This window comes from Chlamydotis macqueenii, chromosome 26 (assembly GCF_036417535.1).
Source record: "Chlamydotis macqueenii isolate bChlMac1 chromosome 26, bChlMac1.mat, whole genome shotgun sequence".
NCBI lineage: Eukaryota > Metazoa > Chordata > Aves > Otidiformes > Otididae > Chlamydotis > Chlamydotis macqueenii.
Window position 1 is genome coordinate 2993092 of NC_141581.1, and position 25595 is coordinate 3018686.

Here is a 25595-nt window from a genome sequence, read left to right on the forward strand (position 1 = left end):
TTTTTAACTTTATGGCTTGCGAGTTGATGAGTTAGTTCCCTAAAATACTGGTTGTAGTTTGAGATTTAACCTCTCACCAGTGGGTAGCATAAGTAGCTGTTGCCTGTCATCAGTCTCCTTGCCTGTCCTCTGTTCTGTCTGAAGGTATCATGAAGTGAAAAGGTGGGTAACAAATGTCACAGCTGCACCAGTAACACCAGTGCCAACCCCAGCACTGACTGCAGCTTGTCTGCATTTCAAACCTGTAAGAGCAATGCAATTCAAGTGGCTTTGAACAGAACTGAGTCTTTAAATATTCCATTTAATCAAACTAAGCATAACTTTATCTAAATATATTCTCTCCAATAGGAGTTACAGTGCACACAGAAGCAAAAGGAAAAGCTGAGTGTTAAGCTCAGCCTGATAACCAGGCTCAATCAATTGGTAATCCAGCCTAGTACTAGGACCTAATCCCTCCTCCAAGGGAGAAGAGTGGTGCTTCATCATAGTCCTGGAAACTCTCAAGTAGTCACTGCTAGAACTTGTTTTTTAAAGCCATTCAGAGCAGTGTTGTGTGTGTCTTACTGGGCAAGACTGCCTTGGTGTCTGGCTACTGGAGTTGTGGAGGTGACTGCAAGGTTGGTGTGACTCTAGACTCTCCGTTCTGCAGAGCTAAAACAAAGTCATTTCTGAGGTCACATAGCTGCAAGCCCCAACAGTCCATACAGGAAAAGTTAGGGAACAGTCTGAAGCCACCCACACTGAATCCACTCCCTTTTATTTCATGACAGTGTCTGGACTCTGGAGAGAAGTTCTGGTTTCAGGGGGCTTGCTGGCTGCTCCTGTCCTGACGCCTGAATGTCTCCCATGACTGCTGCATCCCAGGCAAAAGTCAGGAGGGCTGAGGGCACCTGGGACAGAAAAGGCAGAGTTATTAAACTATAGCAATGTTACACTTTGACCTCATAATATATGCTCTGTATGTTCACAGACCTGGAAAAACTTAGCAAGAGTGTTTTAACTAAGAAGGACAAGTGTGGATTTCTACAAGAACCTCCTAGGGAACCCTGCTATAGGCTTTCTGTTGGAAGCCTTGTGCTAGAGCTGCACTTGCCTCACAATTGCTGCCTTCCCTTTTTTCCCCCAGTGTGGATGCAAAGCATCTGACAGAGCTGCTGCCAACTACTGCAGCCTGCATTGGCTACAGGAGGTAGGTTCTTGCAGTTCCTTCCAGACAGAGTTCCTAGCCTGGAGCCAGAAGCCTTCACGCAGTTATTTGCTTGCTTGAGCTTAAAAAGAAGGGGCCAGAGGGCAACTTATGGCACTGAGAGCAAAAGACACAAACTTCTCCCTGAGTTACGAGAAGATAACTCTGACAACCTGAAGATCCCTGTGGAAGGTGCTAGCATCTCTTTTTCACTCACCAACCCACATTCATTGAAGGCCAAGTTCTCATCAGTCAGCTTGAGACCTCCAGGTCCCAACAGCTCAAAGGGCAGCCAGTCATCTCTGAGTGCTTCTCTCACAAAACTGTAGAGCACAGACACCGGTTCTCGTGCATAAAAAGTCCCTGCCATGAGAAAAGAAGGTGAGATGTTGAGAGAGAGTCTGGCATTTACCAAGTCTAACCTTTGTGGTAGGTTTCATGGGGCTCATGTACTGATGCTAACTTCATGAACTACTTCAGTGACACAGAAACAGCTTGATTCAACTGAGAAGCATAAAAGCAGAATCCCCAAAGAAAAAAAAAATACTATTTCAGTTGTTGCAAGCCCCTGCCAGCCTGTAACAAAGAGTTGTGAAAGCCTGAAATGATTTCCAAGTTCTACAAGATTTGAAGAGGATTTTGGCTGTTGTATAGCCTGACACCACACAGGTAACCTCATGCTGGTAACTATAACAAACTGATTTAATTAGTCCAGCTTGCTCTCAGTAGCCTGAGAAGAGCATCCTTTAATTAACAGCACCTTTAGATTCTTCCCTTTCCACGCAACCCTGGCTTACAGTCCCAACCCTGTGCAGGTGGAGGGCTCCGAGATGGGAAGAGTTCCTAGAGAAAACATTACCCTGCTCTGGGTTTTGGTTTTTTTTTTTTGCTTTATTCTACCAGCTGTGTTCAGCATATGGCTCAAGCCTGCTTATTATTCAAGCTCTTGCACAATAAGTATTCTCAGAAGCTTTTGGAGGTGTCCAAAGAAAAGGGAAGAAGTCTTCTCACCTTGGAGGATGTATCCATCGGGAAACCGGACTCGCACCAGGGTGTAGTTGTACTTTCGCATTTCCCTTTGTTCTTCTTTCTCTCGCATGGCTCTTGTCCTCAGCATCGAAGCTTTCTCCACTGCTTCTGTCCTTCAGGGAGAAAGCAATTTATAGCATGAAGGAGAGGCACAGGACTCCTAGCTGGCATTGTGCGTCCCCCGGGCAGTCAGGGCTGTCCTTCTGAGCCTACTCACCGGAGCCGTTGCTCTCGTTTGATGTCTTCTGCAGTGAGGTTGTAAAAGTCACTTGGCAGCTCAAACCGAGCAGCTTCAGGTGATGGTTTAAATACAGACAGCTGGCGGTCCAGCCGGGCTCTCACAGGCTCAGAGCTTAAAAGCTGCTCTTTGTAGTGCTTGAGGTCTTCCAATTTAGTCAACATTTCTTTCTTCAGTACGTAGTACTCTTCTGTGGCCTCTACAACCAAAAGGACAGGAATTAAGTCTCTTGTTCTTTACAAAAGTAATGTATGAAATATAAGGGCAAAGGATCTCCAGAAAATACAATGACTTGACAGGGAAACTGCAGGGTGAGAGGCTGTTTCTGTTACAGCCTTGGAGCAACAGCCTTTGTTACAGCCTGTGGAGTGCTCTCAGCAACCAAAGATGCCTTGCTAGCCTCCCCTGGGCTGTCCCACCACCCCCCAAACTGTTGACTCCAGTTTAATACACTTAAGATTTCTTGCCTTGTCCTGGAACAGGCAGTGTTTTTGTCTCAAATCCAATAGCCTGGAAAAATCTGTGTGTCCCTTCCAGGCAGCTTATCTTTTCCTGGAAGACAAGGAAAGAATTCAGATGTCGTCTGCTCCAGGCAAGGACTTTCCTAGGCAGAGCACCTGCAGGAGTCTTGATCTCACCTGAAACACCTTGTTCTGCAGTTTGATTTTCCAGTACTTCTCCTCCTCTGGATGGAGACAGATATTATCCAAGTATCTGCAGAAAGAGGAATGCACTGTGTGGATCAGGACGTGCTACCCCAAGGTGTAAGAAGAGACACAGAACCTCACAGTATTTATCACAGATAAAAGAGCTGAAAACCTGAGGAAAATGAAATACATCAGTGTTCCATGCCAAGCCAGGCACAAGATGGAGGTGGTTGATCTCAACCAGCAGCTCCCAAACCTCTTGAACAGCTGAGATGCTGACCTTATTTTTAACTAACAGTTAAGACAGTTCAAGTGTTTGGCTTTGGTTTTCTTTAGACTTTGCCTAGAGCATAGCAAGAAAATCCACCTTCCAGAGAAGGGAGAAGCTACCTGTGCACTCCGTCCTACTAGCACAGTCCACTTACTTGGCCATGGTCTCCACACCCACTCGCACTTTCTCCCGGTCCTTATTGAAGGTGTGAATCTCCATGATCGAGGCAGCCACTGGGTCTATGGAGAAATACTGGGGGGGGGAAGAGATAAGACTGTCAGGGGCAGCTGACACTACTCTGCACAAAGGGATTTGTGGGTCTGTTGTGGTGCAACACTGACCAGCAGCTCAGTACCGTGCAGCTGCTCACTCGCTTCCCCACAGTGGGATGAGGGAGAGAATTGGAAGGGTAAAAAAAGTGCAAAAAATGGGTTTGGCTAAATACAAGTTTAGTAAGTAAAGCAAAAGCTGTGCACGCAAGCAAAGCAGAGGGATTTATTAATTACTACCCAGTTTAGCCGTTTCCAGGGTGTAATCAATCCTGCTTTCATCACAAATCCAAAACACAGCACCATCCCAGAAAGTGTCCCCACCAAACCCAGTACAGGCTAGAGCTTCCACTCCCAGCGTTTCCAGCAAGCAGAAGGGAGAGTGCTCAGACAGGCATTTGTACAGCTACAGCAGAAAGGAGTTGCCCTTTGGGAGACACATCACAAAATGAGTTAAAGGAGGAGGAAAGGAAGCCATACGGCTGGCAGCCACGGCACTTACTGACTGGATGGCTTCTCTGAGGTGCTTTTCCTTCTTGTCTTTTCTTACAACTGCATCAGTCAACGGGCAAATGAAGTAAACCCCTGAAACAGAGAGGGCAGCTGCCCCTTCCCTGTCTGGGGAGGCGAGGTCCTAAAGGAGACAAAACCAGGCACTGGGCTGAACGCAGGAAGGTTTTGTCGGTTTTTCTGTTTTTAAATACCCTGGCATATCTGCACAGGACAGGGAACAGTAGCAGCTCTCATACCTTTTCCTCCACAGAGAAGCCTTTCTCGCTCACAGCTGCCTCAGCCATCAGCTCTTTTCTCACTATGAGAGACACACCCAAATTACAGCAGCAGACAGGGCAGAGGTTCAGAGGACTTCAGACTGCGCAGGGAAGTGAATGCCTACCTGGGTGCTCTCTCCCTGGCCTCAGAGTCCACAGGAGGGCGTGACCCCCATTTGTATGGCACTCAAACAGCTGCAGAAGCCAGCTGTGCCCCAAAATATCCTCGAGATGTACCTGGGATTTCTCTCTCAGGGCTCATCTCAGAGTTACAACTGTCCCAGCCAGCCCCACCATCTGTCCCCCCAACCCTCCCGCCCTGCAGTGGCACAGCAGCTCCACGTCCTCCTACCCTGGTTCTTGATGGCCTCCTGGGAGGAGGGCAGCTTGGCCTTGGCCTTCAACTCCATCCGGGCCAGGGCTGCAGCTGCCGCCATCTGCACTTCATCGGTCGGTCCCTGACGAGGCTTCGGCGCCGCTTCAGCTTTCGGCTTTTCCTTGGGGACCCTGGGCAGGAGGGACCAGCAGAACTCGGGAGGAGATGGGCTTCGCCACCCCGCTCCTGTCCACACCACCGCACCGAGACAATGACAGCTCCACAACCGCACTGGCCACGGACACGGAACAGTAATTAACGGCTACTGCCGCCCCGGGGAGGCGGCCGAGGAACCGGCAGGCTGGCATGGCAGCACTGCCGCCCGACGAGCGCCGGCGCCCGCGGGACGGGCGGCTGGGGCACCGCGGTGAGCGTCGGCCGCCGGGCCCTGCAGCCGGCGATGTCGGTCCCAGCCCGGCGTCCCTCAGGCGCGGCACCCCCTCCGCCGGTGCTGGGTGGTACCGGGCCCAGGGCAGCCGCGGGGCCCGTGGTTACCGGTAGCTGGACGGAGCCGGGCCGACTCCCGCCCGGTCAGCCCCGCTCTCTGCCGGCAGCGCCCAGGAACGGCGTCCTCCCCGCGCCGGGCCCGCCCTCACCGGAGGGTTCCCCCTACCCCGTACCGAGACGGCTCCGAGAGCTTCTGTCCGGGCCCCGCAGTCTTGAACTTCAGGTCAGCCTTGATCTCCTGGAAGAACTTGCGCATCGCGACGGCACCGGAGCGAACCGGCGCCCCCCGCCCCGCCCCGCCCGCGCCCCCGCCCGCGCCCCCGCCCGGCCTACGCCACCGCTCCCGGAGGCGGGGCGGGTCCGTCACATGGGCCCTAGTGCCGCTCCAGCCTTCCGTCACTCTATGGCGTCCGCTGTCCTCCGGGGCTGAGGGGACGGGGAGAGCTGCGTGTGAGGGCGGGCCCAGGCACCCCACGGCTGCTACCCACGGACCCCCACGGTCCCGGCACCCGTGGCCCCCCCCAACCCCCAGGCCTGCATCCACAGCCCGCAGGCCCTGCTCTTCGGCCTCTCCGGTGTCCCCGGGAGGAACTGGCAGCCCCAGCCTGAAACAGGCCCTGTGCAGCTCCAGAGCAAAGCTCACCCTCCGCAGCTGAGGCTGAGGGAGCCTGAAACACCAGAGGATTTTTCTGTTCTTTCTGCCTGGGCCCACAGTGTGGCTCTCCCTTGTCTGCAGGCCCCCGGGCCGCCAAGACGGCGGCAGCAGGCGGTCACACGCTGGGCCCCCGTGCCGCAGCACGGGAGATGCCGCGGGGAGCGGGCATTCCCCAAAGACCTGCACAGGGACCCTTTTGCCGTCCCCGTGCCAGTCACACGCTGCAGGATCTGCTCCTGCTCCTGGCACCGTGAGCAAGGCGACGTGGAGCCCAGAACGGAGAAACGTGAACGTGGAGAAACGTGAACACCCCCAGGACTTTCTCGCTCCCCAATGCTCCACTAATTCCTTCCTGCAAAGCCCAAAGGAATTTCCCCTCGTCGTGCTTATCCCCGTCGCACTGCAGCCGCATGCCGGGTGCTGCCCGTGGTTCACAGAATCGCTTAGGTTGGAAAAAAAACCTTTAAGACCATTGAGCTTGTCCCTGCTTGCCTTCCCCCAAGACCGCAGTCACCCCGTCAATGATTTCCGCCCCAAGCGTGGTTTGTGCTTTACGCTGCCTGGCTCTTGCTGCGTGTTGGAAGCTCGTCTGCTGCCCCATCGCACGCAGCTGCTTCCGCGTCGGGCGGTGAGCCCAGTCCAGGCAGCGAAACGTTTGCATTTCCATGACCTCGCAGAGAAACCAGGTTGGGTTAAAACCGGGTTTAAAACACAGGCAAGCTTCCAGGCAGACTCCTCACACTGTTTTGCTCCGGCTCAGCCGGCTTTAGTTCCGGTTTTAAAAGCACAGGCGGGTGAAGCAGGTCTGACCCCGTTCCCCACTGCCTCGCCCCAGGCAGCTCTCGCAGGGGGCCCAGACCTCGTCCCGGGGACGTTTCCCACCCACTCCAAACCCGTGGGGCCCGGTCCCACCGGGACGACCCCTCGGCCCTCGGGGAAGGAGCCCACGGCTGCGGGGCTGACGGAGCTGCGACCCTAGGCTGCGGGGGGGGGGGCAGGGGCCTATAGCCCTGACCCACACCCTACAGCTCTGCCTCACTCCCCACAGCCCCTGTGACCCCCCAGACGCGTGTCCCCCCCGGGCCCCTCACCCCAAGCACACCCCCCCGGCCCCGGCCCCGGCCCCGGCCCCGGCCCCGGCCCCGGCCCCGGCCCCGGCCCCCTCCCTCTCTGGCCACGCCCCTCAGCGCCCCCCGCCTCGGCGCCTCTGGCTGCGCGGCCCAATCCCGTTACCCCGCCGGGCCGTCGCTTCGCTCTCATTGGGTAAAACTGCAGAACGACGCGACTCCGAGCCAACGGGAACAGGGCGCCGCGGGCGGGGGCGGGACATCCTGCGGGCCGGGTCGTCTCTGCCCCGCTGCCCGGTGCTGCCCGCGGTCTGGGCCTCCGCCGCCGCCGTTCCGCTCCGCGGCCGCCATGCCGCACAGCTTCAAGCCCGGAGACCTCGTCTTCGCCAAGATGAAGGGGTACCCGCACTGGCCGGCCCGGGTGAGACCCTAGGGCCGCGCTGGCGGGGGGTCGCGGCGGGGCGGGAGGGGGCCCAGGCCGGGCCAGAGACCCCGTACCGGAATGGGGGGGGGGGGGCGGTACGTGAATGGGGACACGTACCGGCTCCTGTCCCGGGGTAGGGGGCCCGTACCAGGATGGAGATGTCATAACGGTACCCGTAGCGGGATGGGGACCCGGTACCGGCGTAGAGTGTCCTGTACCGGGATAGGGACGGGTACCGGCACGAGGGACTTGTACTAGCACCCATAATGGGATGGAGATCCCGTAACGGCACCCGTTCTGGGATGGGGACCCGGTATCGGCATGAAGCATCCTGTACTGGGATGGGAGGTCCCATTCCAGGATGGGACCCGGTACTGGCATGAAGCGTTCCATACTGGGATGGCGGACCTGTACCAGTATCTATCCCGGAACACGGACCTGGTACCGGCATGAGGGACCTGTACCCGTGTCCATACTGGGATGGGGAGTCCCATCCCAGCATCCGTATTGGGTTGGGACGCCCTGTACCGGGATGGGAGCTCGTACTGGCACCTGTACTGGGATGGGGACCTGGTACCAAGACGGGGTGTCATCTATGGGGATGGGAGGTCCCATTCCAGCACTTGTACTGGTATGGAGACCTGGTACGGGAATGGGGCATCCTGTACCAGAATGGGGGATCCCATGTTGGCAGCTGTACTGGGATGAGGGCTTGGTACTGGCACAGAGTATGGACACCTATGCCAGGATGGGAGCCCAGTACCAGGATGAAGGAGGGTCCCATGCCAGCACCCATACTGGAACTGGGGTTTGATTCCGGTGAGGGGGTGCTGTGTTGGCACCTGTCCAGGATGGAGAAATCCAGACTGGGATGGGGGTCCGGGACTGGAACTGGGGTCCTATGCTGGCATCTGTACTGGGAGGGGATCTGGCGTTAGGCTGGCGGTCCTGTGCTGGCACCTGCACCATGGGAGAGGAAGGGTCTCACAGTGGTGTCTCTGCCTGGCACGGGATGGGCGAGACCTGGAGGATCCCTCACTAGGAGGGTGTTTGACAACCCCATGCAGGGGACCCTGGGACCCCCCTCCTGCCCCAATGGCACCATGAGCCCTTTTGAGCTGCACCCAGGGGAGACCCTGACCCCCTCAGGGTAATCACACAGGACCTCAGCCCTGTTTCACCAACCAGGACCCCTGGCCGGGTCTTGCTGATGGACCACAGACCACGTCCCCTGGTGCTCCAGGCACCACAACCCCATGGGGTTGTCCCTCACAGCCCACCCCCTTCCCCAGCACCCCAGAGAAGTCCTGCCCTTTGCTCTCCCTCCTCATCCTCATTTTCCCACCACCTAGCAGAGCCCTGCCCCTGCAGAGAACCCCTCCTCATCCCCCGCCACCATTCCCCTTCCCACCCTGGATGTCACCCACCCTCTGTCCTCCACTGGGGACAGCAGCAGGAGTTTGGGGAGGAGTAGGGGACAGAGCTGAGGTCTGGGGCTGTGTCCCTTGTTGGGGACTGGATGTGACATGTGCCGGGGACTGTGGCTGAGCACTCGCAAGGTGCAGGATTGGAGGGCTCTGGTGCAGTTTTGGGGGTACGGATGGCACGATGGAGCACACGTGGCGGGGGACAACTGGTCCCGCCGGCCGGGTCACAGTGTTGTGCCGTGGTGGTGCCTGGAGGAGACCCAGAGGAGCAGGCAGAGCAGGGCTGGTGTTCGACGTGCTCACTGGGGGAGCGCGAGGTGGCTGCGGGGCTCGGGTGGGGATCAGCTGAGAGTGAGATAGGTTCATCTGCTGAAGGCATCCAATGGGAAGAGACCGGTAGGCGGAAACCGTATGAGATCGGGGCTGGCAGGTACCAAGGAGGCTCGAGGGTGCCAGAGACGACAATGCTTGGCCGCACCATACTGTGAGATCTAGGATGCTGTCCTTGGCGCTGTTGTGGCTGACCTGGTGCCAAGAGGACTCTATCCCTCCAGGAGAGCCCTCACGCTGCTGGCGTCTGCAGCCCCTCCTGCTTTAGCTTGCTTGCTCTTTTGGGGGAGGCTCCCCACCATCCCGAAGACTTCCCCAGCACGCAGGGCAGTCCTTGTGCACCCCGAGGTGCCCGCCTGTGGCTCTGCCCACAACCCAGACCACGTGGAGCAGGCAGATGGGCGCTGGAGCCAGCACGTAGGAAGAAGATGGGGTGGCCCACATGTCCCGCTGCCAGTGGGGCTTTTCCTGCGGCCGGTCTCCAGCCAGGAAGGACCCTCAGGCTGCCCCGTTGGAGCAATCGCCCCTCCACTCCTTGCTGGAGGGTTCTTCCTTGGGTGTCCGCCCCCAAGGCAGCTCATGCGATGGATCTCTGGGGAGTAGCACAAGGCCCGCGTTTCCCTGGGCACTGAGCCCAGCAGTGGAGAGAACGACCTTGTGCCAAGCTCTAACTGTAGAGCATCCGTGCCAGATCCCTTCTGTTACTCTTCTAGAGATCCTGCTGGGCCCTGACGCCGCAGTGGGACTCTTGTGTGTAGCAAGGTCCCCATCCGGGTGCTTTCTTGCCGCGCTTGCCTCCAAGCAGGTGCGGGTGCCAGAGGCCAACGCTGCTAGCCGGGGCTGACGTGCCTCGCAGAGGAAATGCTCAAGCCAGTCTCTCTGACCACCTCGTGCTTTGGGTTTCCTTTCAGATCGATGACATCGCGGACGGTGCTGTGAAACCCCCACCGAACAAGTACCCCATCTTCTTCTTCGGCACCCACGAGACGTAAGCGCTGCCTTGCTTCTCTCTCTGGGCTTCGCCCTGCTGCCTCTGCTCAGGGCTCACCTCTGCTTTGTTTCTCTCCAGCGCATTCTTGGGCCCTAAAGATCTCTTCCCTTATGAAAAATATAAAGACAAATATGGGAAACCAAACAAGAGAAAAGGCTTCAACGAGGGATTGTGGGAAATCCAGAACAACCCTCACGCCAGTTACAGTGCCCCTCCGGTGAGTGTGGGCCTTGTGCGGCGGGGGGCAGCGAGGACGTGGGCTTCCAGCCCCTCCATCTCTCCTTTCCTCTGAGTCGCTCTCCTCCTTTATCTGCTTCTCATTGCTACAGTGCCTACGTGCTTCCAGCTTGCAGATTGGCTTTCTTGAGGTTGAAGTACCTTCCCTTCCGTGCCCTCTCCCTTCCTGAGGGAGTCAGCCCTCCTCCGGAGGAGGAGGAGAAAGATGCCCTTGCGGGAATGTGCTTCGTGCTGCTTGCCCAAAACCACGGAGGATTTCATTGTCAGAGCAAGAACTTGAGGCTTGCTCATCCCCGGCTCCCAGACCTGTGCATGGACTGTTGCGCAGTCCCTGTCTTCATCCATTTCTGAGGTCCTGAGCTAGGCCGGGCTGCTCCTTCGGCAGGCTTCAGAGCAGGCAGGGAGACAGCTCTTTGCTATCAGTTGCTTGTGTGGGCATTTTGTAACCGTATTGTGGGTTACAATTTATTGTATAGTGATCTTCAAAGAAGGCATCCAAAGCAGCTTCCTAGGCAGTTGGTCTGAAGAGGCAGAGGAAGGTTTTTAAGGTGAGCTGTAAGGACAAGGTGGTCTAGAGGTAGGTAGGCTCAGGGAATGAGACCCCTCGGCTGTGCTGCTGCCAGTGCAGGAGAGAGGATGTGGTTTGAGTAGCTGTGGGAGATGGTTGGACCCAGGACTGGAGATGTAGGGTAAGGTGAGACCACAGAGATGCTTGAAAACCTGAAGAACAGCTTCAGCTTGTTGGGCAGGCGGTCAGTGATGGGGAGAGATGCAGTGCCCGCTTTGTCCAGGGACTCCACCGTGAACTCCCAACAGAGGCAAGGAACCTGTTGGTGAAGGGCCTGCTGTGCGTGAGGGACCAAGGGGACGCCAACAGCCCCAGCAAGGTTGGGGGTTCACCAACACAAACTGTATTTTGTGGCCACCATGCCTGGAGGACCAGAAGAGACTGAAGTAGAGGTCTTTTGTTTTTGAGATCAAAATGAAGGAGGTGCCAGGAACAATCAAGGACGAGGAGAGGCTTTCCAGCAGGAAGGCTGCAGCACTGGAAGAATCTCAGCTCTAGGAAACCCCTTGGATGTGATGTCCTTGCATGAGGAACCTCATAACGGGCTAGTGACAAGCCAGGAGACCTTCCCTACGTGGGAGTGAGGAAGCAGGACATTCCACCTGGGATGAGTGGTGGCCGCCACACTGGACCTCATGTGGACCTTTCCTGTGGGGAAGGCGTGTGATGTATTGTGGGGTGAAGCCACGTGAGAAGGAAGAGGCCTGACCTGAGCCGAGGGCTGGTGGCCAGCCCACCGGAGGAGAACGGCTGCTCCCCGATGCTGGAGGAGAGGCTGAACTGAGGCAGCCAGCCCCGTTTGTCTGGCACTGTTAGGGCAGAGGAGGCTTGGGGTCCACTCACCCAGGAGGGGCTGTCAGGTCTAGGCTTCTCTGGGGGTCTTTGGCAGAGTGTGAGGATGATGGTGAGAGGCAAGTGAGGCAGCAGCCGTGGGTGGGAGCCAAGCTGGGGGATTCAGAGGGAACTGTCGCTGGTGGTCTCAGGGCGGTGTGTGAGGGGCCTTGGGAAGGGGGTCTAGGGGAATTAGAAGGGAGTTGACTGAGTGTCCTCATTGAAGGGCTGGTTGTCCCCTTGCCCCAGAGCCGTGCTTAAGGGTTCTGTGCTGGGAGGGGAGGCTGCCCCATGCTCCTCTGCACGCACACCTCTGCTCAGCGCTGCTGTCCATCGCTTGTCACCCTTTTGTGCCCCTTCCTCTCTCCCCCCTGATGCGCCACAGGCCCCTCGGGGCAATAATGCAACTCTCATCTCCACTGTCCTTAGCCGGTGAGCTCCTCGGACAGTGACGTTCCTGAGAATGACCCGATGGGGGGAAGTGATGCAGGTGACGATGAGGAAGACGCTGCCGTGGCTGCAGTCGCCACAGAGAAAATGGAAAGCGATGAGGACTCAGATCGAGGCAGCGACCACAGTGGCCTCAAGCGAAAATCACTGGCTATGAAAGTGAGTGTGCGCTGAGGCAGTTCCACACAGCAGGGACGGGAAGGTGCCTTCATCAGCAGGTCACTGCTGTGGTCCTTGGGTCCACTGCTGAGCTGCAGCTTTCATCCACCATGCAGCATGTCAAATCCGCTATGGCAGGCGGTGGTGAAGAAACCAACTCCCTCTGGTGGGAAATGGGGTTCAGTGCATGTTTTGGGGTCTTGCAGCTGTCTCGTGGTCCTTGAGGTGGTGGGATGGCTGAGTCCTGATGTGGTTTGCAGCCAGGAGCTGCACAGCTCTTCTGAGTGCATGTGGCTGCTCTGGCAGGGCCAGTTGGGAAGAGTTGGGCAAAGCCCCTTCCAAGCAAGCGCTGGCTTTCTGTTGTGGGTGGAGGGACAGTGGGCTTCTCTCACGTTCTCACTTCTCACATGTCAGATGCCAGTGGCAAAACGGCCTCGGAAATCCTCCAGTGACCTGGATCAGGGCAGCCCCTTCCTGACAGAAGAGGAGAACTCAGAAACGTCTTCTGAGTCAGAAAAAAATAGTGATCAGGTGAGGGGGGTTTGGGATACACTTGCATGGAGGCTGGCGGGGTGGTGGGGAAAGGGCTGGAGGAATAGCGTCACCATCTCAGGGGGAAGTGGCTTGGGGGACCTGACTGGCTTCTGAAACTATCATGAGACTGTTCCTGATTTCTTCCTATCTGTGTTTTCCTCCAGGACTTCACTCCCGAGAAGAAGTCAGTGGCCAGGGCTCCCCGGAGGACGCCAGCAGCAGGGAGGAAGAAGAAGGTAAAAGACTTGGGGAGTGGCAGGGCTCTGCCATGGGCTGGGTGTAGGTTCAGTGCTAGGAGGGGCCTCGTTGATGCCTCAGGACCCAGTTGGGCCCTGTGCTGCTGTGTTTTGGGGCACTCTGCTGAACTGCTGTCACCTCCCTGGTCCAACCTCACTCTGTGCCTGCAGAAAGTGGAGTCCGGCTCTGACTCAGACTCCAAAGCAGACTCAGATTCGGAAATGGGAAACGCAACTGTGGACATGACCAAGTCGGACTCCAACTCCAATTCAGATTCAGATGTGTCTGTGAAGAAGGCTCCACGGGGCAGGAAGCCAGGTAACACCAAGGAAACTTCTTCTACCGCCGCTGGGCCACTGCTGGCTTCCTCAGGGGACTGGAGAGCATGTGAGGATGGGGGCTTCTGAGGTCCTGGGGTCTCCTGTTATGGACATCTTCCAGCCCATACCTGAACAGCCCTCAGCCCCCCCTGATTTGGGGCTGTTTTAACAGAGGGACAACCAGGGCTCCTGCTGAACATCTCCCTGTTGTCTTGCAGCAGAGAAAGCCCCTCCCAAGCCCCGTGGCAGGAAACCAAAGCCCGAGCGTGTCCCGACCAGCTCCAGCAGTGACAGGTGAGATCAGCTGCGACGCTGGGGCTGAGTTGGAGGGTCACCCACCTCCCCTCTGCACAAGGGGTCCAAGCATGCTCTATCCTTTGCAGTGATAGTGATAGCGATGTGGACCGCATCAGCGAGTGGAAGAGACGGGATGAAGAACGACGGCGGGAGCTGGAGGAGAAGAGGAAGAGGGAGCAAGAGGAAGAGATACGTCGACTCCGGGAGCAGGAGAAGGAGGAGAAAGAGAAGAGGAGGGAGAAAGTGGAGAAGGGGGAGGAGATGCACTTGGACTCAGACAGCAGTGCAGAGGATGAAGTAGCCAAAAAGGGCCGGAAAGGTCGGGCCAAAGCCCCATCCTCGTCAGACTCTGAACTGGAGCTGGAGAAAGAGGTGAGTGCAGAGCTGTGGGGAGCTGGGGACAGATAGACAGGCCATCATCTCCCTGTCAGGCCAGCAGGACCTCCAAGAGTGGCAGGGACCTGCTGTCTTGGTCCTGGCATTACCCTGGGATGGCCCATGCAGCACTGGGAAGGATTGTTTCCATAGGCACATCTGTGCTTCATAAATGGGAGCTCTTCCCCTGGCCCAGGACGCTTCAACCAGCTGTGGGTCTCACCTCTGTGATGCTCTCACTCCCACCACAGTCGCTGGATTTGCTCCACTGTCCTTCCTGGAGCCTGGGGGAGCATCAGCTGGATTTGGCTGAAGCGCCGGGAAGGGTTGCAGAGGGCTTTTAGGAACCACACTGCCCGCAGTCAGAGGCAAGGTTGCCCTTTAGCCTGGTGAGTCTCTCCCTGTGTAGGGGTTTGGGAAAGCAGCACGAAGATCTTGAGGTCTGGAAGGTCTGCCATGCGGGTACTGCAGGCTGGGTGGGCTGCTTTAGGTACCAGAATATTTACTTTTGGAGCAGCACACCACTGCGCTGCAACCTGAGTCCTTTTTTATCCCATGTGGGAGATGCCCCTGCACCCATACTGACTGACTGCAGTGGTGTGGTGGCTGCTGGATCGTGTCCAGCCGGGGCTGTGGCTCTGTCTGCCTCCTGCAGCAGGGAGGGCTCTGCTGCTCTTGCCTGCATTGTTCTCTCCTCCAAGGTAAAGAAGCCAGTGAAGAAGCAACCATCGGAGTTGTCAAGGAAACTGAATCAGAAGGAGAAGAGGGGCAGAGGAGAAGAGAAACCACGGAACAAGTCAGCATCTCCCCTCCTCGCATTGGCACTTTATTCTGGGGACAGGGCCGTTATTCTGCTGCTGCTCAGCCCTCCCTGGCTGACACCCCAGGGTGGGGAGGGTGCACCAGCAGTGCCCGTGAATGTTGGTTCCCCACGTCTCCTAGAGCTGAAGGGGCTGGAGGAAGTATCAGGGAGCCCTAGGCTGAGCTTCCCTGGTGTTTTCCATCTTGCAGGGGAAGATCCTTGGGGTATTGCTTTAGGGCTTTGCCTTTCCGCAGTCCCAGGAAGCTGGGGCATAGCGGGGCTGCTGTCTCAGGGCTCCTGCCTTTGAGCTGGGAGATGCATGTGGAAGCATGGGCGGAGTGTGCCAGGGCTCTGCTGGCTGGCTTGTGCTGTCGGGCAGGCGGAGGGGATGGGCTGACGTGTGTTGTCACCCTTCTTGTTAGCCCAGCAGCAAGCAAGGGATTTCACCTAAATGATCTTACCCCTTTCCTTCTCCTCCCACAGACCTTTGAAAGTGGAACGAGGCCGGAAGAAATCTGACTTGATCCCTGAAAGGAGGATGGAGAAGAAAAAGGGTGAGGGAGCCATTGCTTGCTGTCCCAGAGGGGAGGAGAGAGAGAGAAGGGATCCAGGGTTTCTAGGGATGGTCCTCCCATCCCTAGAAAGGGGAGAGATCTTTCCCACGGGGCCCTTCCCAGGACTGTTGTGGTCTCGGCGTTGTGCTGGAAAGTATTTACAGGGTGTGCAGAGACAGTGAGCTTCCCTATATGCATCCGCTCCCAATCTTGGCACGCTCCAACTCATCATCTTCAGAGAGGCACCTGGAGCTGTTTGACCTTGGAGATGCAGGAGGAAACCAAACCCTTGGTGGGGGAGAGGTCTCGGGCCCTGGGCAGTGCCGTGCCCTCCTCCGGAGGCCCTGATGCCTTGGCTGTCTCTCTTGCTGCTCCAGAGCCCACAGTTGAAGAGAAACTTCAGAAACTTCACAGCGAGATCAAGTTTGCCCTGAAGGTGGATAACCCGGTGAGTGTCTGTGAGAGTGTTGGTCTGGCCTCGGAGGTCCCTGCTCATCATGTTCTCAGCCACCATCTGAGCCTTGCCCCACTGCAGTACCCAGGAGTGCTCAGCCTGGCTGAGCTTCCTCTTCCTTTTCTGGTTGCTGGGTGGCACTGGGGGACTGTGCTCCACACAGCGCTGCCTTACGTGCTCCAAGGGAGACTTCCAGGCAGCTTCTGATCTTGGTGCCACCCTTGCAGGACATCAAGCGGTGTCTGAACGCGCTAGAGGAACTGGGCACGCTCCAGGTCACCTCTCACATTCTCCAGAAGCACACCGATGTGGTGGCGACACTGAAAAAGGTAGGGCAGAGAGAGGGCTGAGTCCCTGCCTGGAGGGAGTGAGGAGCCTGCTTTGGCCACCTCTGCTCTAAAAGTGTCCCTCCTCCCTCTTTCTGGTGCAGATCCGTCGCTATAAAGCAAACAAGGACGTGATGGAGAAAGCTGCCGAAGTGTACACCCGGTTGAAATCACGTGTCCTGGGACCAAAGATGGAGGCGATCCAGAAAGCCAACAAAGCTGGGCCTGAGAAGGACAAGGGGGAGGTGGAGAAGGGCCAGGAGAAGCTACCAGGAGGGGAGACACGGGAAGAGGAGACAAATGCTGGTAACGCTTCCTGCACCTCTCGGGGCAGTTCCCTGCTCTGTCTGAGTACTTAGCAATCCTGGGGCCCTTCTCAGAGCATGACACATCCCGCTGGGGACTGGGGACACGAACAAGGACCCAGCATGTCCTGCTGCAGACGTGGGACATGAACAGGGGTGGCTCTTGGCCTCGGTGGTGGAGGGGATCAGCAGCCATGCATGGCATCTCCAGTCCCTTGTTCGCTGGAGGGCCAGGAGTGGGAAGGGACCGAGTATTGCACACTCACGGCAGTGAGAGCAGAGGGCAAACCTCACTGCCCACACTCTGGCTTTGCGTGCCTCTGAGCTGATTTTGGGGCTAGGACTGCTCCTCGATGCCAGCTTGAGGGCTGGGCTGAGGCACAGGGGAGAGGGAGGAATGTGGAGACACCCTTGGACGCCAGCTCTGGCTCTTGCATAGGCAGCTGGTGACTGGGATCTTCCACCCTCGTGGCCAGGTCCCTGCCTGGGGACAGTCTGGTGGTGCTGCAAGCTGATGGGGAAAATCCACTCTGAGGCCTGTCTCTGGCTCAGGGATGGAGTCCTTCAGGCCCTTCTTAAAATTATCGGAGTCAGGCTAGGCCTGGGGTCCCCTTGGTCTCAGCTGGGTGTCCCCTACCTGGACAGGGACAATCTGTGGCTGTGGGTCCTTGGCTTATACAGCCCCTCATGGGTCGCGATGGACAAGGTCCGTTGTGGGGACCCGAATGAGCCTCTCTCTTCCCTTTAGATTTGTTGGGTCCTGTGAATGGTGAATCCCTGTCCCAAAAAGCAGAGGGCACAGAGGAGAAGGACAAAAGCCAAGGGCCAGGAGCCGGAGAGGTGGAGGTGTCCACTGAGGAGACCCACAAGTGAGCATATGCGAGGGGCCAAGCTGGGGGGTTCGGGAGCTCCCCTGGATTAGATACTTGTCCAAGCAGGGCTCTCGTACATGGATGATTTGGTGGGGGAGGGGGGGGCTCTCGTGGGTTGCGTCAGGCATTTCCCAGCTTGGGAAGGAGCCTGGGGTGCAGGAGAGGGGCTGCCGTGGACAGGGGAAGGCAGATGGGCAGGGGAGAGGCTCACTGAGATGCCTGTGCTCTTCCCCAGCAGCATGCAGGACTATCCCAAGGCCGAGCGAGCTGGGCCAGAGCGGGAGAGGGCTCATGGGGAGTCAGAGGCTGTGGATGACGTGGAGGAGAGCTGAGGAAGCGGCTCCTGCCCAGAGGAGGAGGTAGAGGGACTGTGAAGGGAGACCAGCCTCTGCCTCATCCCCTGCTTGAGTTACTTCACGCAGTAGCTGATGTCCTAGGTCTTGTCCTGTGCCCCCAGCCCCACAGAAGCACTGACCGCCAAGGGGGCTGTTGCTGGTTGTCTGTATTTGTCCCTTCTTTTTTTTTTGTTTCTGTTTTTGTTTTTTCTTTTTTTTCCCCTCCCACTTAATTTCTTGTGATTTCCAGTGACATGAAATGACTATAAAGGGTTTTTTAATGAAAACACAAGGAGCCCTAGTGTCTGTTTCTTGAGAGATTGCCGACTGTGATGAGAGGAGGGCAGAAGCACACCCCTGCCTGGGGCATGGGTCCTGCCCCTTCCCTATGAGCCAGGACCAGGCACCCAGGGGTCTCTCTTGGGCATGGTGGCTTCTCTGAGCCCTGTTCCCCACTATTATCTTCTTTCTGGCGGGAGGCAGCTGCCAGAGCTGGGGCCCTCTGTTCCAGGGGAGGCAGCATGGCTGGGCACCAGCTTTCGGGTTAAGAACACAGTAAAAATTGTGTATTCTCTCTCCTGTCTCGGCCAGGGAGGGACTGAACCATGGCAGCATCCTGCCTCGTGCTGGGCAGTATCTTTGTCTGTCTGCCTGTCTGTTCTTTTGCAAAGATCTGAAGCTTTTGTACATGTAAAATAAAGATGTTCCCGGCTCAACTGGACGCTGCATCCTCGAGTCCTGTTTCTGCTAGGGCAGAGGGAGGATGCTCTGACCCCGCTCCGAGGCTGCTGTCGCTGTAACTCTGCCCTGGGGAGAGGGTTGTTGGTGGGGATTTTTTGTGTTTGGTGTTTGTTTGTGTGGTTTTTTTTTTTTTTTTTTCCCCCCAAAGCTGCTTTCATGCTCCAGTCCTCTGTAAACAAAACCCAAATAAACTCCCCTCCAAAAAAAGAAGAGCCCAGTGTGCCTCTTGCCCAGCTGTGGGGAAGGGGGAAGGAGCTGGGGTGACATGGATGCTGCTGCCCGGCGTGGGGCCAGGGGCTCAGGCCCGTCCTCGGGCTGGGGAGACATGGGTGCAACCTGGACCCTGACAGCGGGGAATGTGGACATGGACACGTGGACCAGAGCGGCTGTTTGAGCCCTGCACTGTCCCAGCAAGGGGCACGTATGACCCCTGCTTGGGACATCACCCAGGGTCAGGGGGGTGGATCTAAAGGCAGATAGGAGGTCTGTCCGTCCATCTCCCCACCAAACCCTGCCCCCAATTGCCCCCATCGTCACAGTGGGAGACAGAATAACGCCAAGATACGGACGTGCACGTCAGCAGAGCCACGTTGGTGCCACGGAGGATGCAGCAGGGTTTCAGACCCTCGCAGGGCGCAGAGATGGTGGCCGTGGCTGGTTGAACTGGGGGTTTGGGGAGAGGGGAACCCTAAGTTTGGGGGTGCGGCGGGATGATGGGTGCTGCCGCCCTGCTGGCAGCCTCCAGCCTTGGCACTCTTGGATGCTGGAGCAAGAACACCACCAGCGCCTCCCGGACCTGGGCCACCACACCCTGTCCTCAGACCGCCACTGTCCCCAGCAGCTCCCACAGGGACCTGGCTCAGCCGAAGGCACCATAGAGCAGCTGCCCGACCTGAGCCTGCGGCTGGACAAAGGTATCCTGCAACCGCCACACCACCATCTGTCCTCCAGCCAGTACCTGTCCTGGCAGCATCGTGGGGGTCTCGCACCCCTTGGCCTGCTGTGCCTGGGTGCTAAGACAGGCAGCACGGAGGCAGGGGGGTCCCTGCATCTGGTTCCTGCACGTCAACATCTCCTGGTTGGTGCGGAGCGGCTTCACCAAGCTTTGCTGCACGGCCTCCACCTGCAGGAGGAATTGGACCATGGGTACAGGGGTCCCGGGCACAGTGGAGACCCACCCCTGCCCCAGCACTGCAAACTGGCGGCTCTCACCTTGTGCAGGATGTGCTGGAGCTGGGCATTCATCCACTTCTGCACCAAGGCCATGGCTCAGCTCCTGGTGTCACCGGAAATGGCATCAAGTTCAAGAAGATGGCCCCTGCACAGCCCCATCCACTGCAGTGGAAGCGGGCCTAGAGAGGGGATGCTGGGGGTCCTGGCCTCCAGCAGCATTCTGGGGTCTCTTGCTCGCCTGCATCTTGCCCAGGGGCAGGGCTGGGATGCACCCAGCACCCGCTCCATGCCGTACAGCACATCACAGAGCCTAGCAACGCGCAGAGGATTGTGGCCACCACCAAGGGGATGCTGGTACCGGTGTCCTTGGGGACTCTGGGCTGCGCAGGGTGAGCCCAGGGCAGAGCCTGCCACAGCCTGGGGCGCAGAGGGGCTGCCGTCAGACACACAGCCCTGGGACATCAACACGGCCCCCCCCCAGACAGGGGCACGGTCCCTTGGGATGGGGTACCTTCAGTGCTCAGTTGTGCGCCCCTGGAGTAGCTGGAGTGCATCCACAGAAACTCAGCAAAGCTGGTGAGGGGTCTGATGAGGAGCGGCTGAGGGAGCTGGGATTGTTCAGTCTGGAGAAGAGAAGGCTGAGGGGACACCTCATCACTCTCTACAACTGCCTGAAAGGAGGCTGTAGGGAAGCAAGTGTTGGTCTCTTCTCCCAAAAAAACTTGTGACAGGACAAGAAGAAATGGCCTCAAGTTGCGGCAGGGCAGGTTTAGGTTGGATATTAGGAAACATTTATTTACCGAAGTGATCAGGCACTGGAACAGGCTGCCCACAGAAGTGGTGGAGTCACCATCCCTGGAGGTGTTCAAAGAACGTGTAGTCGTGGCGCTCCAGGACATGGTTTAGTAAGCATGGTGGTGTTGGGTTGACGGTTGGACTTGATAATCTCAGAGGTCTTTTCCAACCATAAAGATTCTGTGATTCTGTTATTCTAAGAAAAAGTAGGGCCAGACAAGGGAAAAAAGAAAGGAAAAAAGGGACAGCTGGCTAGACACAGGGATATAACTAGAAACAACGACACAGGCAGTGGGACACAGGAATAAAGACAAAATAACCAGAGAGAGAAAGCAAGACAGACAGACAGCAAGAGAAAAAAAGGGACAGAGAGCAGGACTGAGAGACAGAGAAAGAAGTATTAAAGACACAGAGGCATAGAGAGAGGAGAATACAGGTTAGGAGGAGGATAGGGCAGGGGAGGGAACAACAGACGCAGATAAGACAAAGACAGCGACGGATATCAGACTGGCAGCAGGAGAAAGAAAAACCAGTGATGAGCAACAGGCCAGAGAGAGCAGGGAGGGGGAAGGAAGGACAGGAGGGAGCAGTGCACACAGAAATCAAGGGAGGAACAGGGAGCAAGAAAAAGAGAGGGCCGAGGAGTCGGACATCGGGATAGAGCGCAAGCGAGAGCAGCAAGAACAGCAGAGAGAATGACAGGGAGATGGAGCTAGAGGACAGAGACCAAAAGCAGGACAGAGAAACGGTAAAGGAAGATTAGGGATGGGGAGCAGGACAAAGGGGTGGAGAGACAACGAGGGACACAAGGATTAAGGGGAGTGGGGAGATACATGGAGCAGAACTGCGGGATGGAGAAAGAAAGAGAGAGATGGGGAGTGGAGCAGAAAAGTGGAGAAAGAAAATACAGTGATGGGGAGCAGGACAAAGGACTAAAAGACAAAAATAAGAAATAAAGAAAGGGTCAGATCTGTACAGAGAGAGCAAGAAGGAAAATTGAACAAACAGCAACAGGCTAGAGGACAAAGACAGAGAAAGAGAAAAAAGGGCCAGGGAGCAGGAACGAGAGGAAAGGGAAGAAGGGAGAGCCAACTAGGCAAGGAGGTATACCAAGAAATGACTAGAGAGGCAGCGGGACAGAAAAATAAAGACTGAAAAGATGGGACAGGAAGCAGGACATAGGGACAGCCAGAAGAAACAAGGGGCAGGGAGGAGGACAGAGATGGAAATTGAGGCAGAAGGACAGGAAGAGAAAAAAAGAGACAGAAAGAATGAGGGGACATAGAGGACAGAGGGGAAGAAGGACAAAGAGCAGGGCACAGATTGGTAGAGAAAGACAGGGAGCAAGACGAGGTGATACAAAGACAGAAAAAAGGGACAAGAAGGTCGGACAAGGTGAAAGACAGGCAAAAACAAGAGACGGAGCATCACAGAAATGGAGCAGAAAAAGCCTAGGATAGCTAGGTAGCAGGACAGACGAATGAAGAAGAAAAAAAACCAGCACTGGGCCGCAGGACAGAGATGGAGCAAGAAAAAACAGTGACAGGGAGCAGGAGAGAGAGACATAAAATTTAAAAAAAAGAGGGAATAGGGCAGACAAATTGGGAAAAGACAAGAAAAAGGACAGAGAATCAAAGCGAGTGAGAGTGATAGCCATGAATGACATTTTTATGACATTTACATGAATGAGGTTTTATGAAATTTTCCAGTAGGCAAGGCCAATGAATATTTTGTGAAAAAGAATCTTACACGAGCAAGCCAAGTTACTGTGTATAAACAACACATACCCCACCAATGATTACACCCTTGAAGAGAAACTAAGAAACTGATAAGAAGAAACATCTTGTCTCAGATGGTGCTGAAAGCTGGACGATAGTCAAAGGAGCAGGAAGTAAGCCAGGATCTGCACGGGAAAGGGAGAAATGAGATAAGCAAAGAGCACCATGGCAGCTGTAGCCCTCAAAGAGCAGGATGATGCTGTTAATCTGCAGGAACAAAGAAACACCAAGATAAGCTCAAGAGCAAACCTGCGGAAGAAGCCCAAATGGATAACGAGGGATCCAGAGCATGAAAACATTTATAAAACTACGGGAATGTATATCCTTGTGGGTGCGTAACGTCGATAAAGGCCGCGAATGGTCAACAAAAGTCCACTAATTAGCGTCCTCAAAGTGAACTCTCTCATTATAAGAAGAAAATCACACTTCTAGTGCTAAAATCAATCTCTCTTCAGATAAAGACACCTACTTACCAAGCACATGTAATAAATTTTATAATTATCTTATGTTTAAACTAACCTAAGTAAAAAAACTAACCGACTGTACTTATGTAGGTGTGACCAAGAGGTGGAACCGTTATTCTGAACTGTATAAATATGTAATACTACTGCAACCAGGTGTGCTAACTTTGTGGATTTAGCCCCTACCACCAATCTCTGCAGAGAAATGAAAGAAATAAATATCTCTGCTCTGTGCATAAGACTGACATACTGCACACCAAGTAAACAAACCCAGATTTGAGACAACAAGACAGACAGGGAGCAGGACGGAGAGATGGAACAAGAAAGGAAAAAATGACAGGAGGGAAAACAAAGGGAAAGAGAAACAAGGACAGGAAGCAGGACACGGGAATGCAAGAGAAAACAAAAATAGTGATGGGCTGCAGGACCAAGATGGAGAAATCGAAAAAACCCATGGGGAGCATCACAGAATGACAGAGAGAGAAAAAAAAGGGACAGAGAGCAGGACAGCTCTAGAGGAAAAACCAACTGTGACGGTCAGTGGGAGAAAGATATCAAGAAATTAAAAAAAATAAAAACAGTGAGGAAGAGAGAAGGGAAAGAAGGGATAGCCAGCTGAACAGGGGAATACAGTTAGAATGAATGGGAGAGGAAACGGGACAGAGAGAGAAAGACAGAAAAGAACGTGAGAGGAAGCAAGGCAGAAGGACAAAAAGAGAAAAAAGAGGGAGTGGGATCTGGTCAGAGACGGAGAAAAAAATAGCACTGATCAACGAAAAGAGACAGAAAGAGGGTAGAGGAAAAAAAAAAAAACCAAACCAAAACCAAAAGAGCAGCAGCAGGATGGAGATGGGAAAAAAAACCTGGGATGGTCAGCAGGACAGAGAGGAATTTGAGTATGAGCAGGGATTGGGACAAAGGGATATAGTGAGAAACGACAGGACAGGAAGCAAGACAGACTGACAGACAAAGCAAAAAAACATCAAGAGAGAGAGAAAGACTAAGATTGCGAGAAGCACAGGAGCTGGGGAAATAAAGATAGATATTAAGAGGCCTACAAAGACATGTCGACTTAATAAAAAGGGCCAGGGAACAGCATGAAGGCTCAGAGACAGTAAGAGATGAAAAGGACAGTGAGATACAGAATGGAAGAAAAATCAGCAACAGCAAGCAAGACAAAGAGATAAAGAGATAAAGGGAAGGAAGGAAGGAAGGAGAGAGACAGGAAGGCATGGACTCGATGCAGCACATACAGGCACAGAGAAGAGGAGAATGCCAGAGAACAGACCAGAGAAATCGTGGGGGAAAAAAAAAAAAAAGAGATGGATGCAGACCAGGACAAATGGATAGAACAGGAAAAAAAAACAGCAGTGGGCTGCAGGACAACGACAGAGGATGAAAAAGGAAGGAGAGCGAGGAGGACAAAAGTGTCGATAGAAAAGGAAAAGAGAGTAGTACAAGAAGAGAGAAAAAAGAGAAGAGGAAGAGGGAGCAGGACAGAAAAGTAGAAAACCAGAAGGAAAGATACAGGGAAGCAAAGAAAAATCACAGCAGCATGAGAACAAAAAAGGAAAAGAGAGAGGGCTAGGGGAGGGGCCCCGGGGACTCACCACAGCTCTCGCTCTCAGTACTCCAGGGAGAGTTTGCAGTTCAGATGCTTCTTTCTCCTCCTGTCTTCCGTTCCTCCTCTGTAACTCCAGTTGCTTGGCTGTCCCCCTCCTCAGAGAACAGGAGGACACGTTACAGGTCTTATGAGACCTCGCTGACACACTACTTGGCCGCACTGCGATTCAGATAACGCATACAGACCCTGCGGTGTGCTCTGGCGATCGGGCCTGCTGCAGCCTTTGAAGCGGGATCCTTCCTCACCCAGAGAGGCAGGTTCTCTCTTGCCTGCAGTGGGAGGCAGCTGCAGGTCAGATGGCCTTCAATCTCCTCTTCTTTACTGTTCTCCGACCTCTCCAGCTTCAGCCTCAGCAGCTCCTGTCCACCGACCACAGCCAGTGCTCTGCCCTTTTCTCCCCCATGCCACAAGGAGAACGAGGCAAAGCAGAAACAACCTATGCCACTCTGAGGCAGGTGCAGTCAACAGCATCCCCAGGGCAGGAATGGACAATTGGATCTTCAGCATGGTCTCTGAGAGAGGGAACGAAGCAGCGACCATTATTAAGGTAGCTCGCCCTTGGCCAGTCCCTCCTTCCACAGGGGCCTGTGGCACATCGAAGGCCAGCTTCTGGCCTGCACGACAGGGCTTGAGGGCAGCCTGGGGCTACGGGACAGGCTTCAGGGAAGGCGCTGGAGCCGGGGGCAGCTGCACGGGGCCAGCGGAAGCCAGAAAGCCTAGTGGAGAGCTCTGGAGAGTTGTGGAGGTGCCCGGCGTCTGGGCGTGGGAGGATGTCCCCCTCTCCCCTCCTCTCAGCTCTCGGGTATCTCCCCGGGGCCGCCCTCGCCCGGCTCGGCTCCAGCACACCGGGAGCCCGCCGCAGCGGGCGGTCCGCAGCTCCCCGTCCCGCTACCAGCGGGCAGTACACATCCCTGCATCCTGAGAAGGGGCTCATTTGTCTCACTGGTGCTCTCGGCCATCACCCGCCGCCATTTCCGCATGCACCCGCTCCCCGCACGCCGCCATGTTGCTCCCGGCCACCGCGCATGCGCGGCCGCGGACGGCGCGCCGGAGGGGCCAGAGCGGGCGCGCGCACGCCGGGCTGCGGTACCGCGCTCCGGCCACGGGGCGGCGGCAGCAGCGAGCACCCGGCGGGCGGCGCGGGCAGCGGGGAGGCACCGGCGCCGCAGTTCCGCGCTCTGCGCGCCGAGAGCTCGGCGGCACCGCGCACCTGGGGCGGCAGCGGCGGGTCCGTGCCAGG

General features: G+C 55.9%; 2 protein-coding genes and 1 long non-coding RNA gene across 7 annotated transcripts; 1 reads left to right on the top strand and 2 right to left on the bottom strand.

The window, feature by feature from the left end:
* Nucleotides 1-281: 281 nt before the first annotated feature.
* UBXN6 (UBX domain protein 6) lies at nucleotides 282-5528 on the bottom strand. The gene is made up of 11 exons (XM_086767230.1): nucleotides 5407-5528; nucleotides 4763-4917; nucleotides 4390-4451; nucleotides 4143-4274; nucleotides 3526-3623; nucleotides 3092-3167; nucleotides 2921-3005; nucleotides 2433-2652; nucleotides 2198-2328; nucleotides 1404-1549; nucleotides 282-890 (listed from the first exon to the last, which is right to left on the bottom strand). The coding sequence occupies exons 1-11, from the start codon at nucleotides 5487-5489 to the stop codon at nucleotides 762-764; spliced, it is 1317 nt and encodes a 438-aa protein (XP_086623356.1). The 5' UTR covers nucleotides 5490-5528; the 3' UTR covers nucleotides 282-761.
* A 1711-nt stretch (nucleotides 5529-7239) lies between these two features.
* On the top strand, nucleotides 7240-18502 carry HDGFL2 (HDGF like 2). 4 transcript variants are annotated; one of them, XM_086767394.1, is made up of 16 exons: nucleotides 7240-7376; nucleotides 10048-10124; nucleotides 10206-10344; nucleotides 12193-12372; nucleotides 12787-12903; nucleotides 13071-13142; nucleotides 13314-13461; nucleotides 13682-13757; nucleotides 13847-14132; nucleotides 14837-14931; nucleotides 15421-15491; nucleotides 15869-15939; nucleotides 16173-16274; nucleotides 16376-16577; nucleotides 17325-17445; nucleotides 17684-18502. In XM_086767394.1, the coding sequence occupies exons 1-16, from the start codon at nucleotides 7305-7307 to the stop codon at nucleotides 17778-17780; spliced, it is 1926 nt and encodes a 641-aa protein (XP_086623520.1). In that variant the 5' UTR covers nucleotides 7240-7304; the 3' UTR covers nucleotides 17781-18502. The 4 variants fall into 4 exon arrangements, with proteins under 4 accessions (XP_086623520.1, XP_086623521.1, XP_086623522.1 ...); XM_086767395.1 differs by having other exon boundaries at nucleotides 17687-18502; XM_086767396.1 differs by having other exon boundaries at nucleotides 14843-14931.
* Nucleotides 18503-20465: 1963 nt separating this feature from the next.
* Nucleotides 20466-25387, bottom strand: LOC147597525 (uncharacterized). 2 transcript variants are annotated; one of them, XR_015261174.1, is made up of 4 exons: nucleotides 25299-25387; nucleotides 24342-24867; nucleotides 22280-22395; nucleotides 20466-21943 (listed from the first exon to the last, which is right to left on the bottom strand). It is a non-coding gene; the product is annotated as an uncharacterized LOC147597525 (long non-coding RNA). The 2 variants fall into 2 exon arrangements; XR_015261175.1 differs by lacking the exon at nucleotides 22280-22395 and having other exon boundaries at nucleotides 20466-21424.
* Between the last annotated feature and the right edge of the window lie 208 nt (nucleotides 25388-25595).

Excerpts from the sequence above, each read along its gene's own strand:
- UBXN6 (XM_086767230.1), bottom strand. The coding sequence starts at position 5,489 with ATGCGCAAGTTCTTCCAGGAGATCAAGGCTGACCTGAAGTTCAAGACT. Across the intron at positions 2,653-2,920 it reads ACTGCCTGTTCCAGGACAAG|AGGCCACAGAAGAGTACTAC; the intron begins GCAAGAAATCTT and ends TTTTGGTTGTAG. Across the intron at positions 1,550-2,197 it reads CGATGGATACATCCTCCAAG|GGACTTTTTATGCACGAGAA; the intron begins GTGAGAAGACTT and ends TTCTCATGGCAG.
- HDGFL2 (XM_086767394.1), top strand. The coding sequence starts at position 7,305 with ATGCCGCACAGCTTCAAGCCCGGAGACCTCGTCTTCGCCAAGATGAAG. Across the intron at positions 7,377-10,047 it reads ACCCGCACTGGCCGGCCCGG|ATCGATGACATCGCGGACGG; the intron begins GTGAGACCCTAG and ends GTTTCCTTTCAG. Across the intron at positions 15,492-15,868 it reads GAGGATGGAGAAGAAAAAGG|AGCCCACAGTTGAAGAGAAA; the intron begins GTGAGGGAGCCA and ends TTGCTGCTCCAG.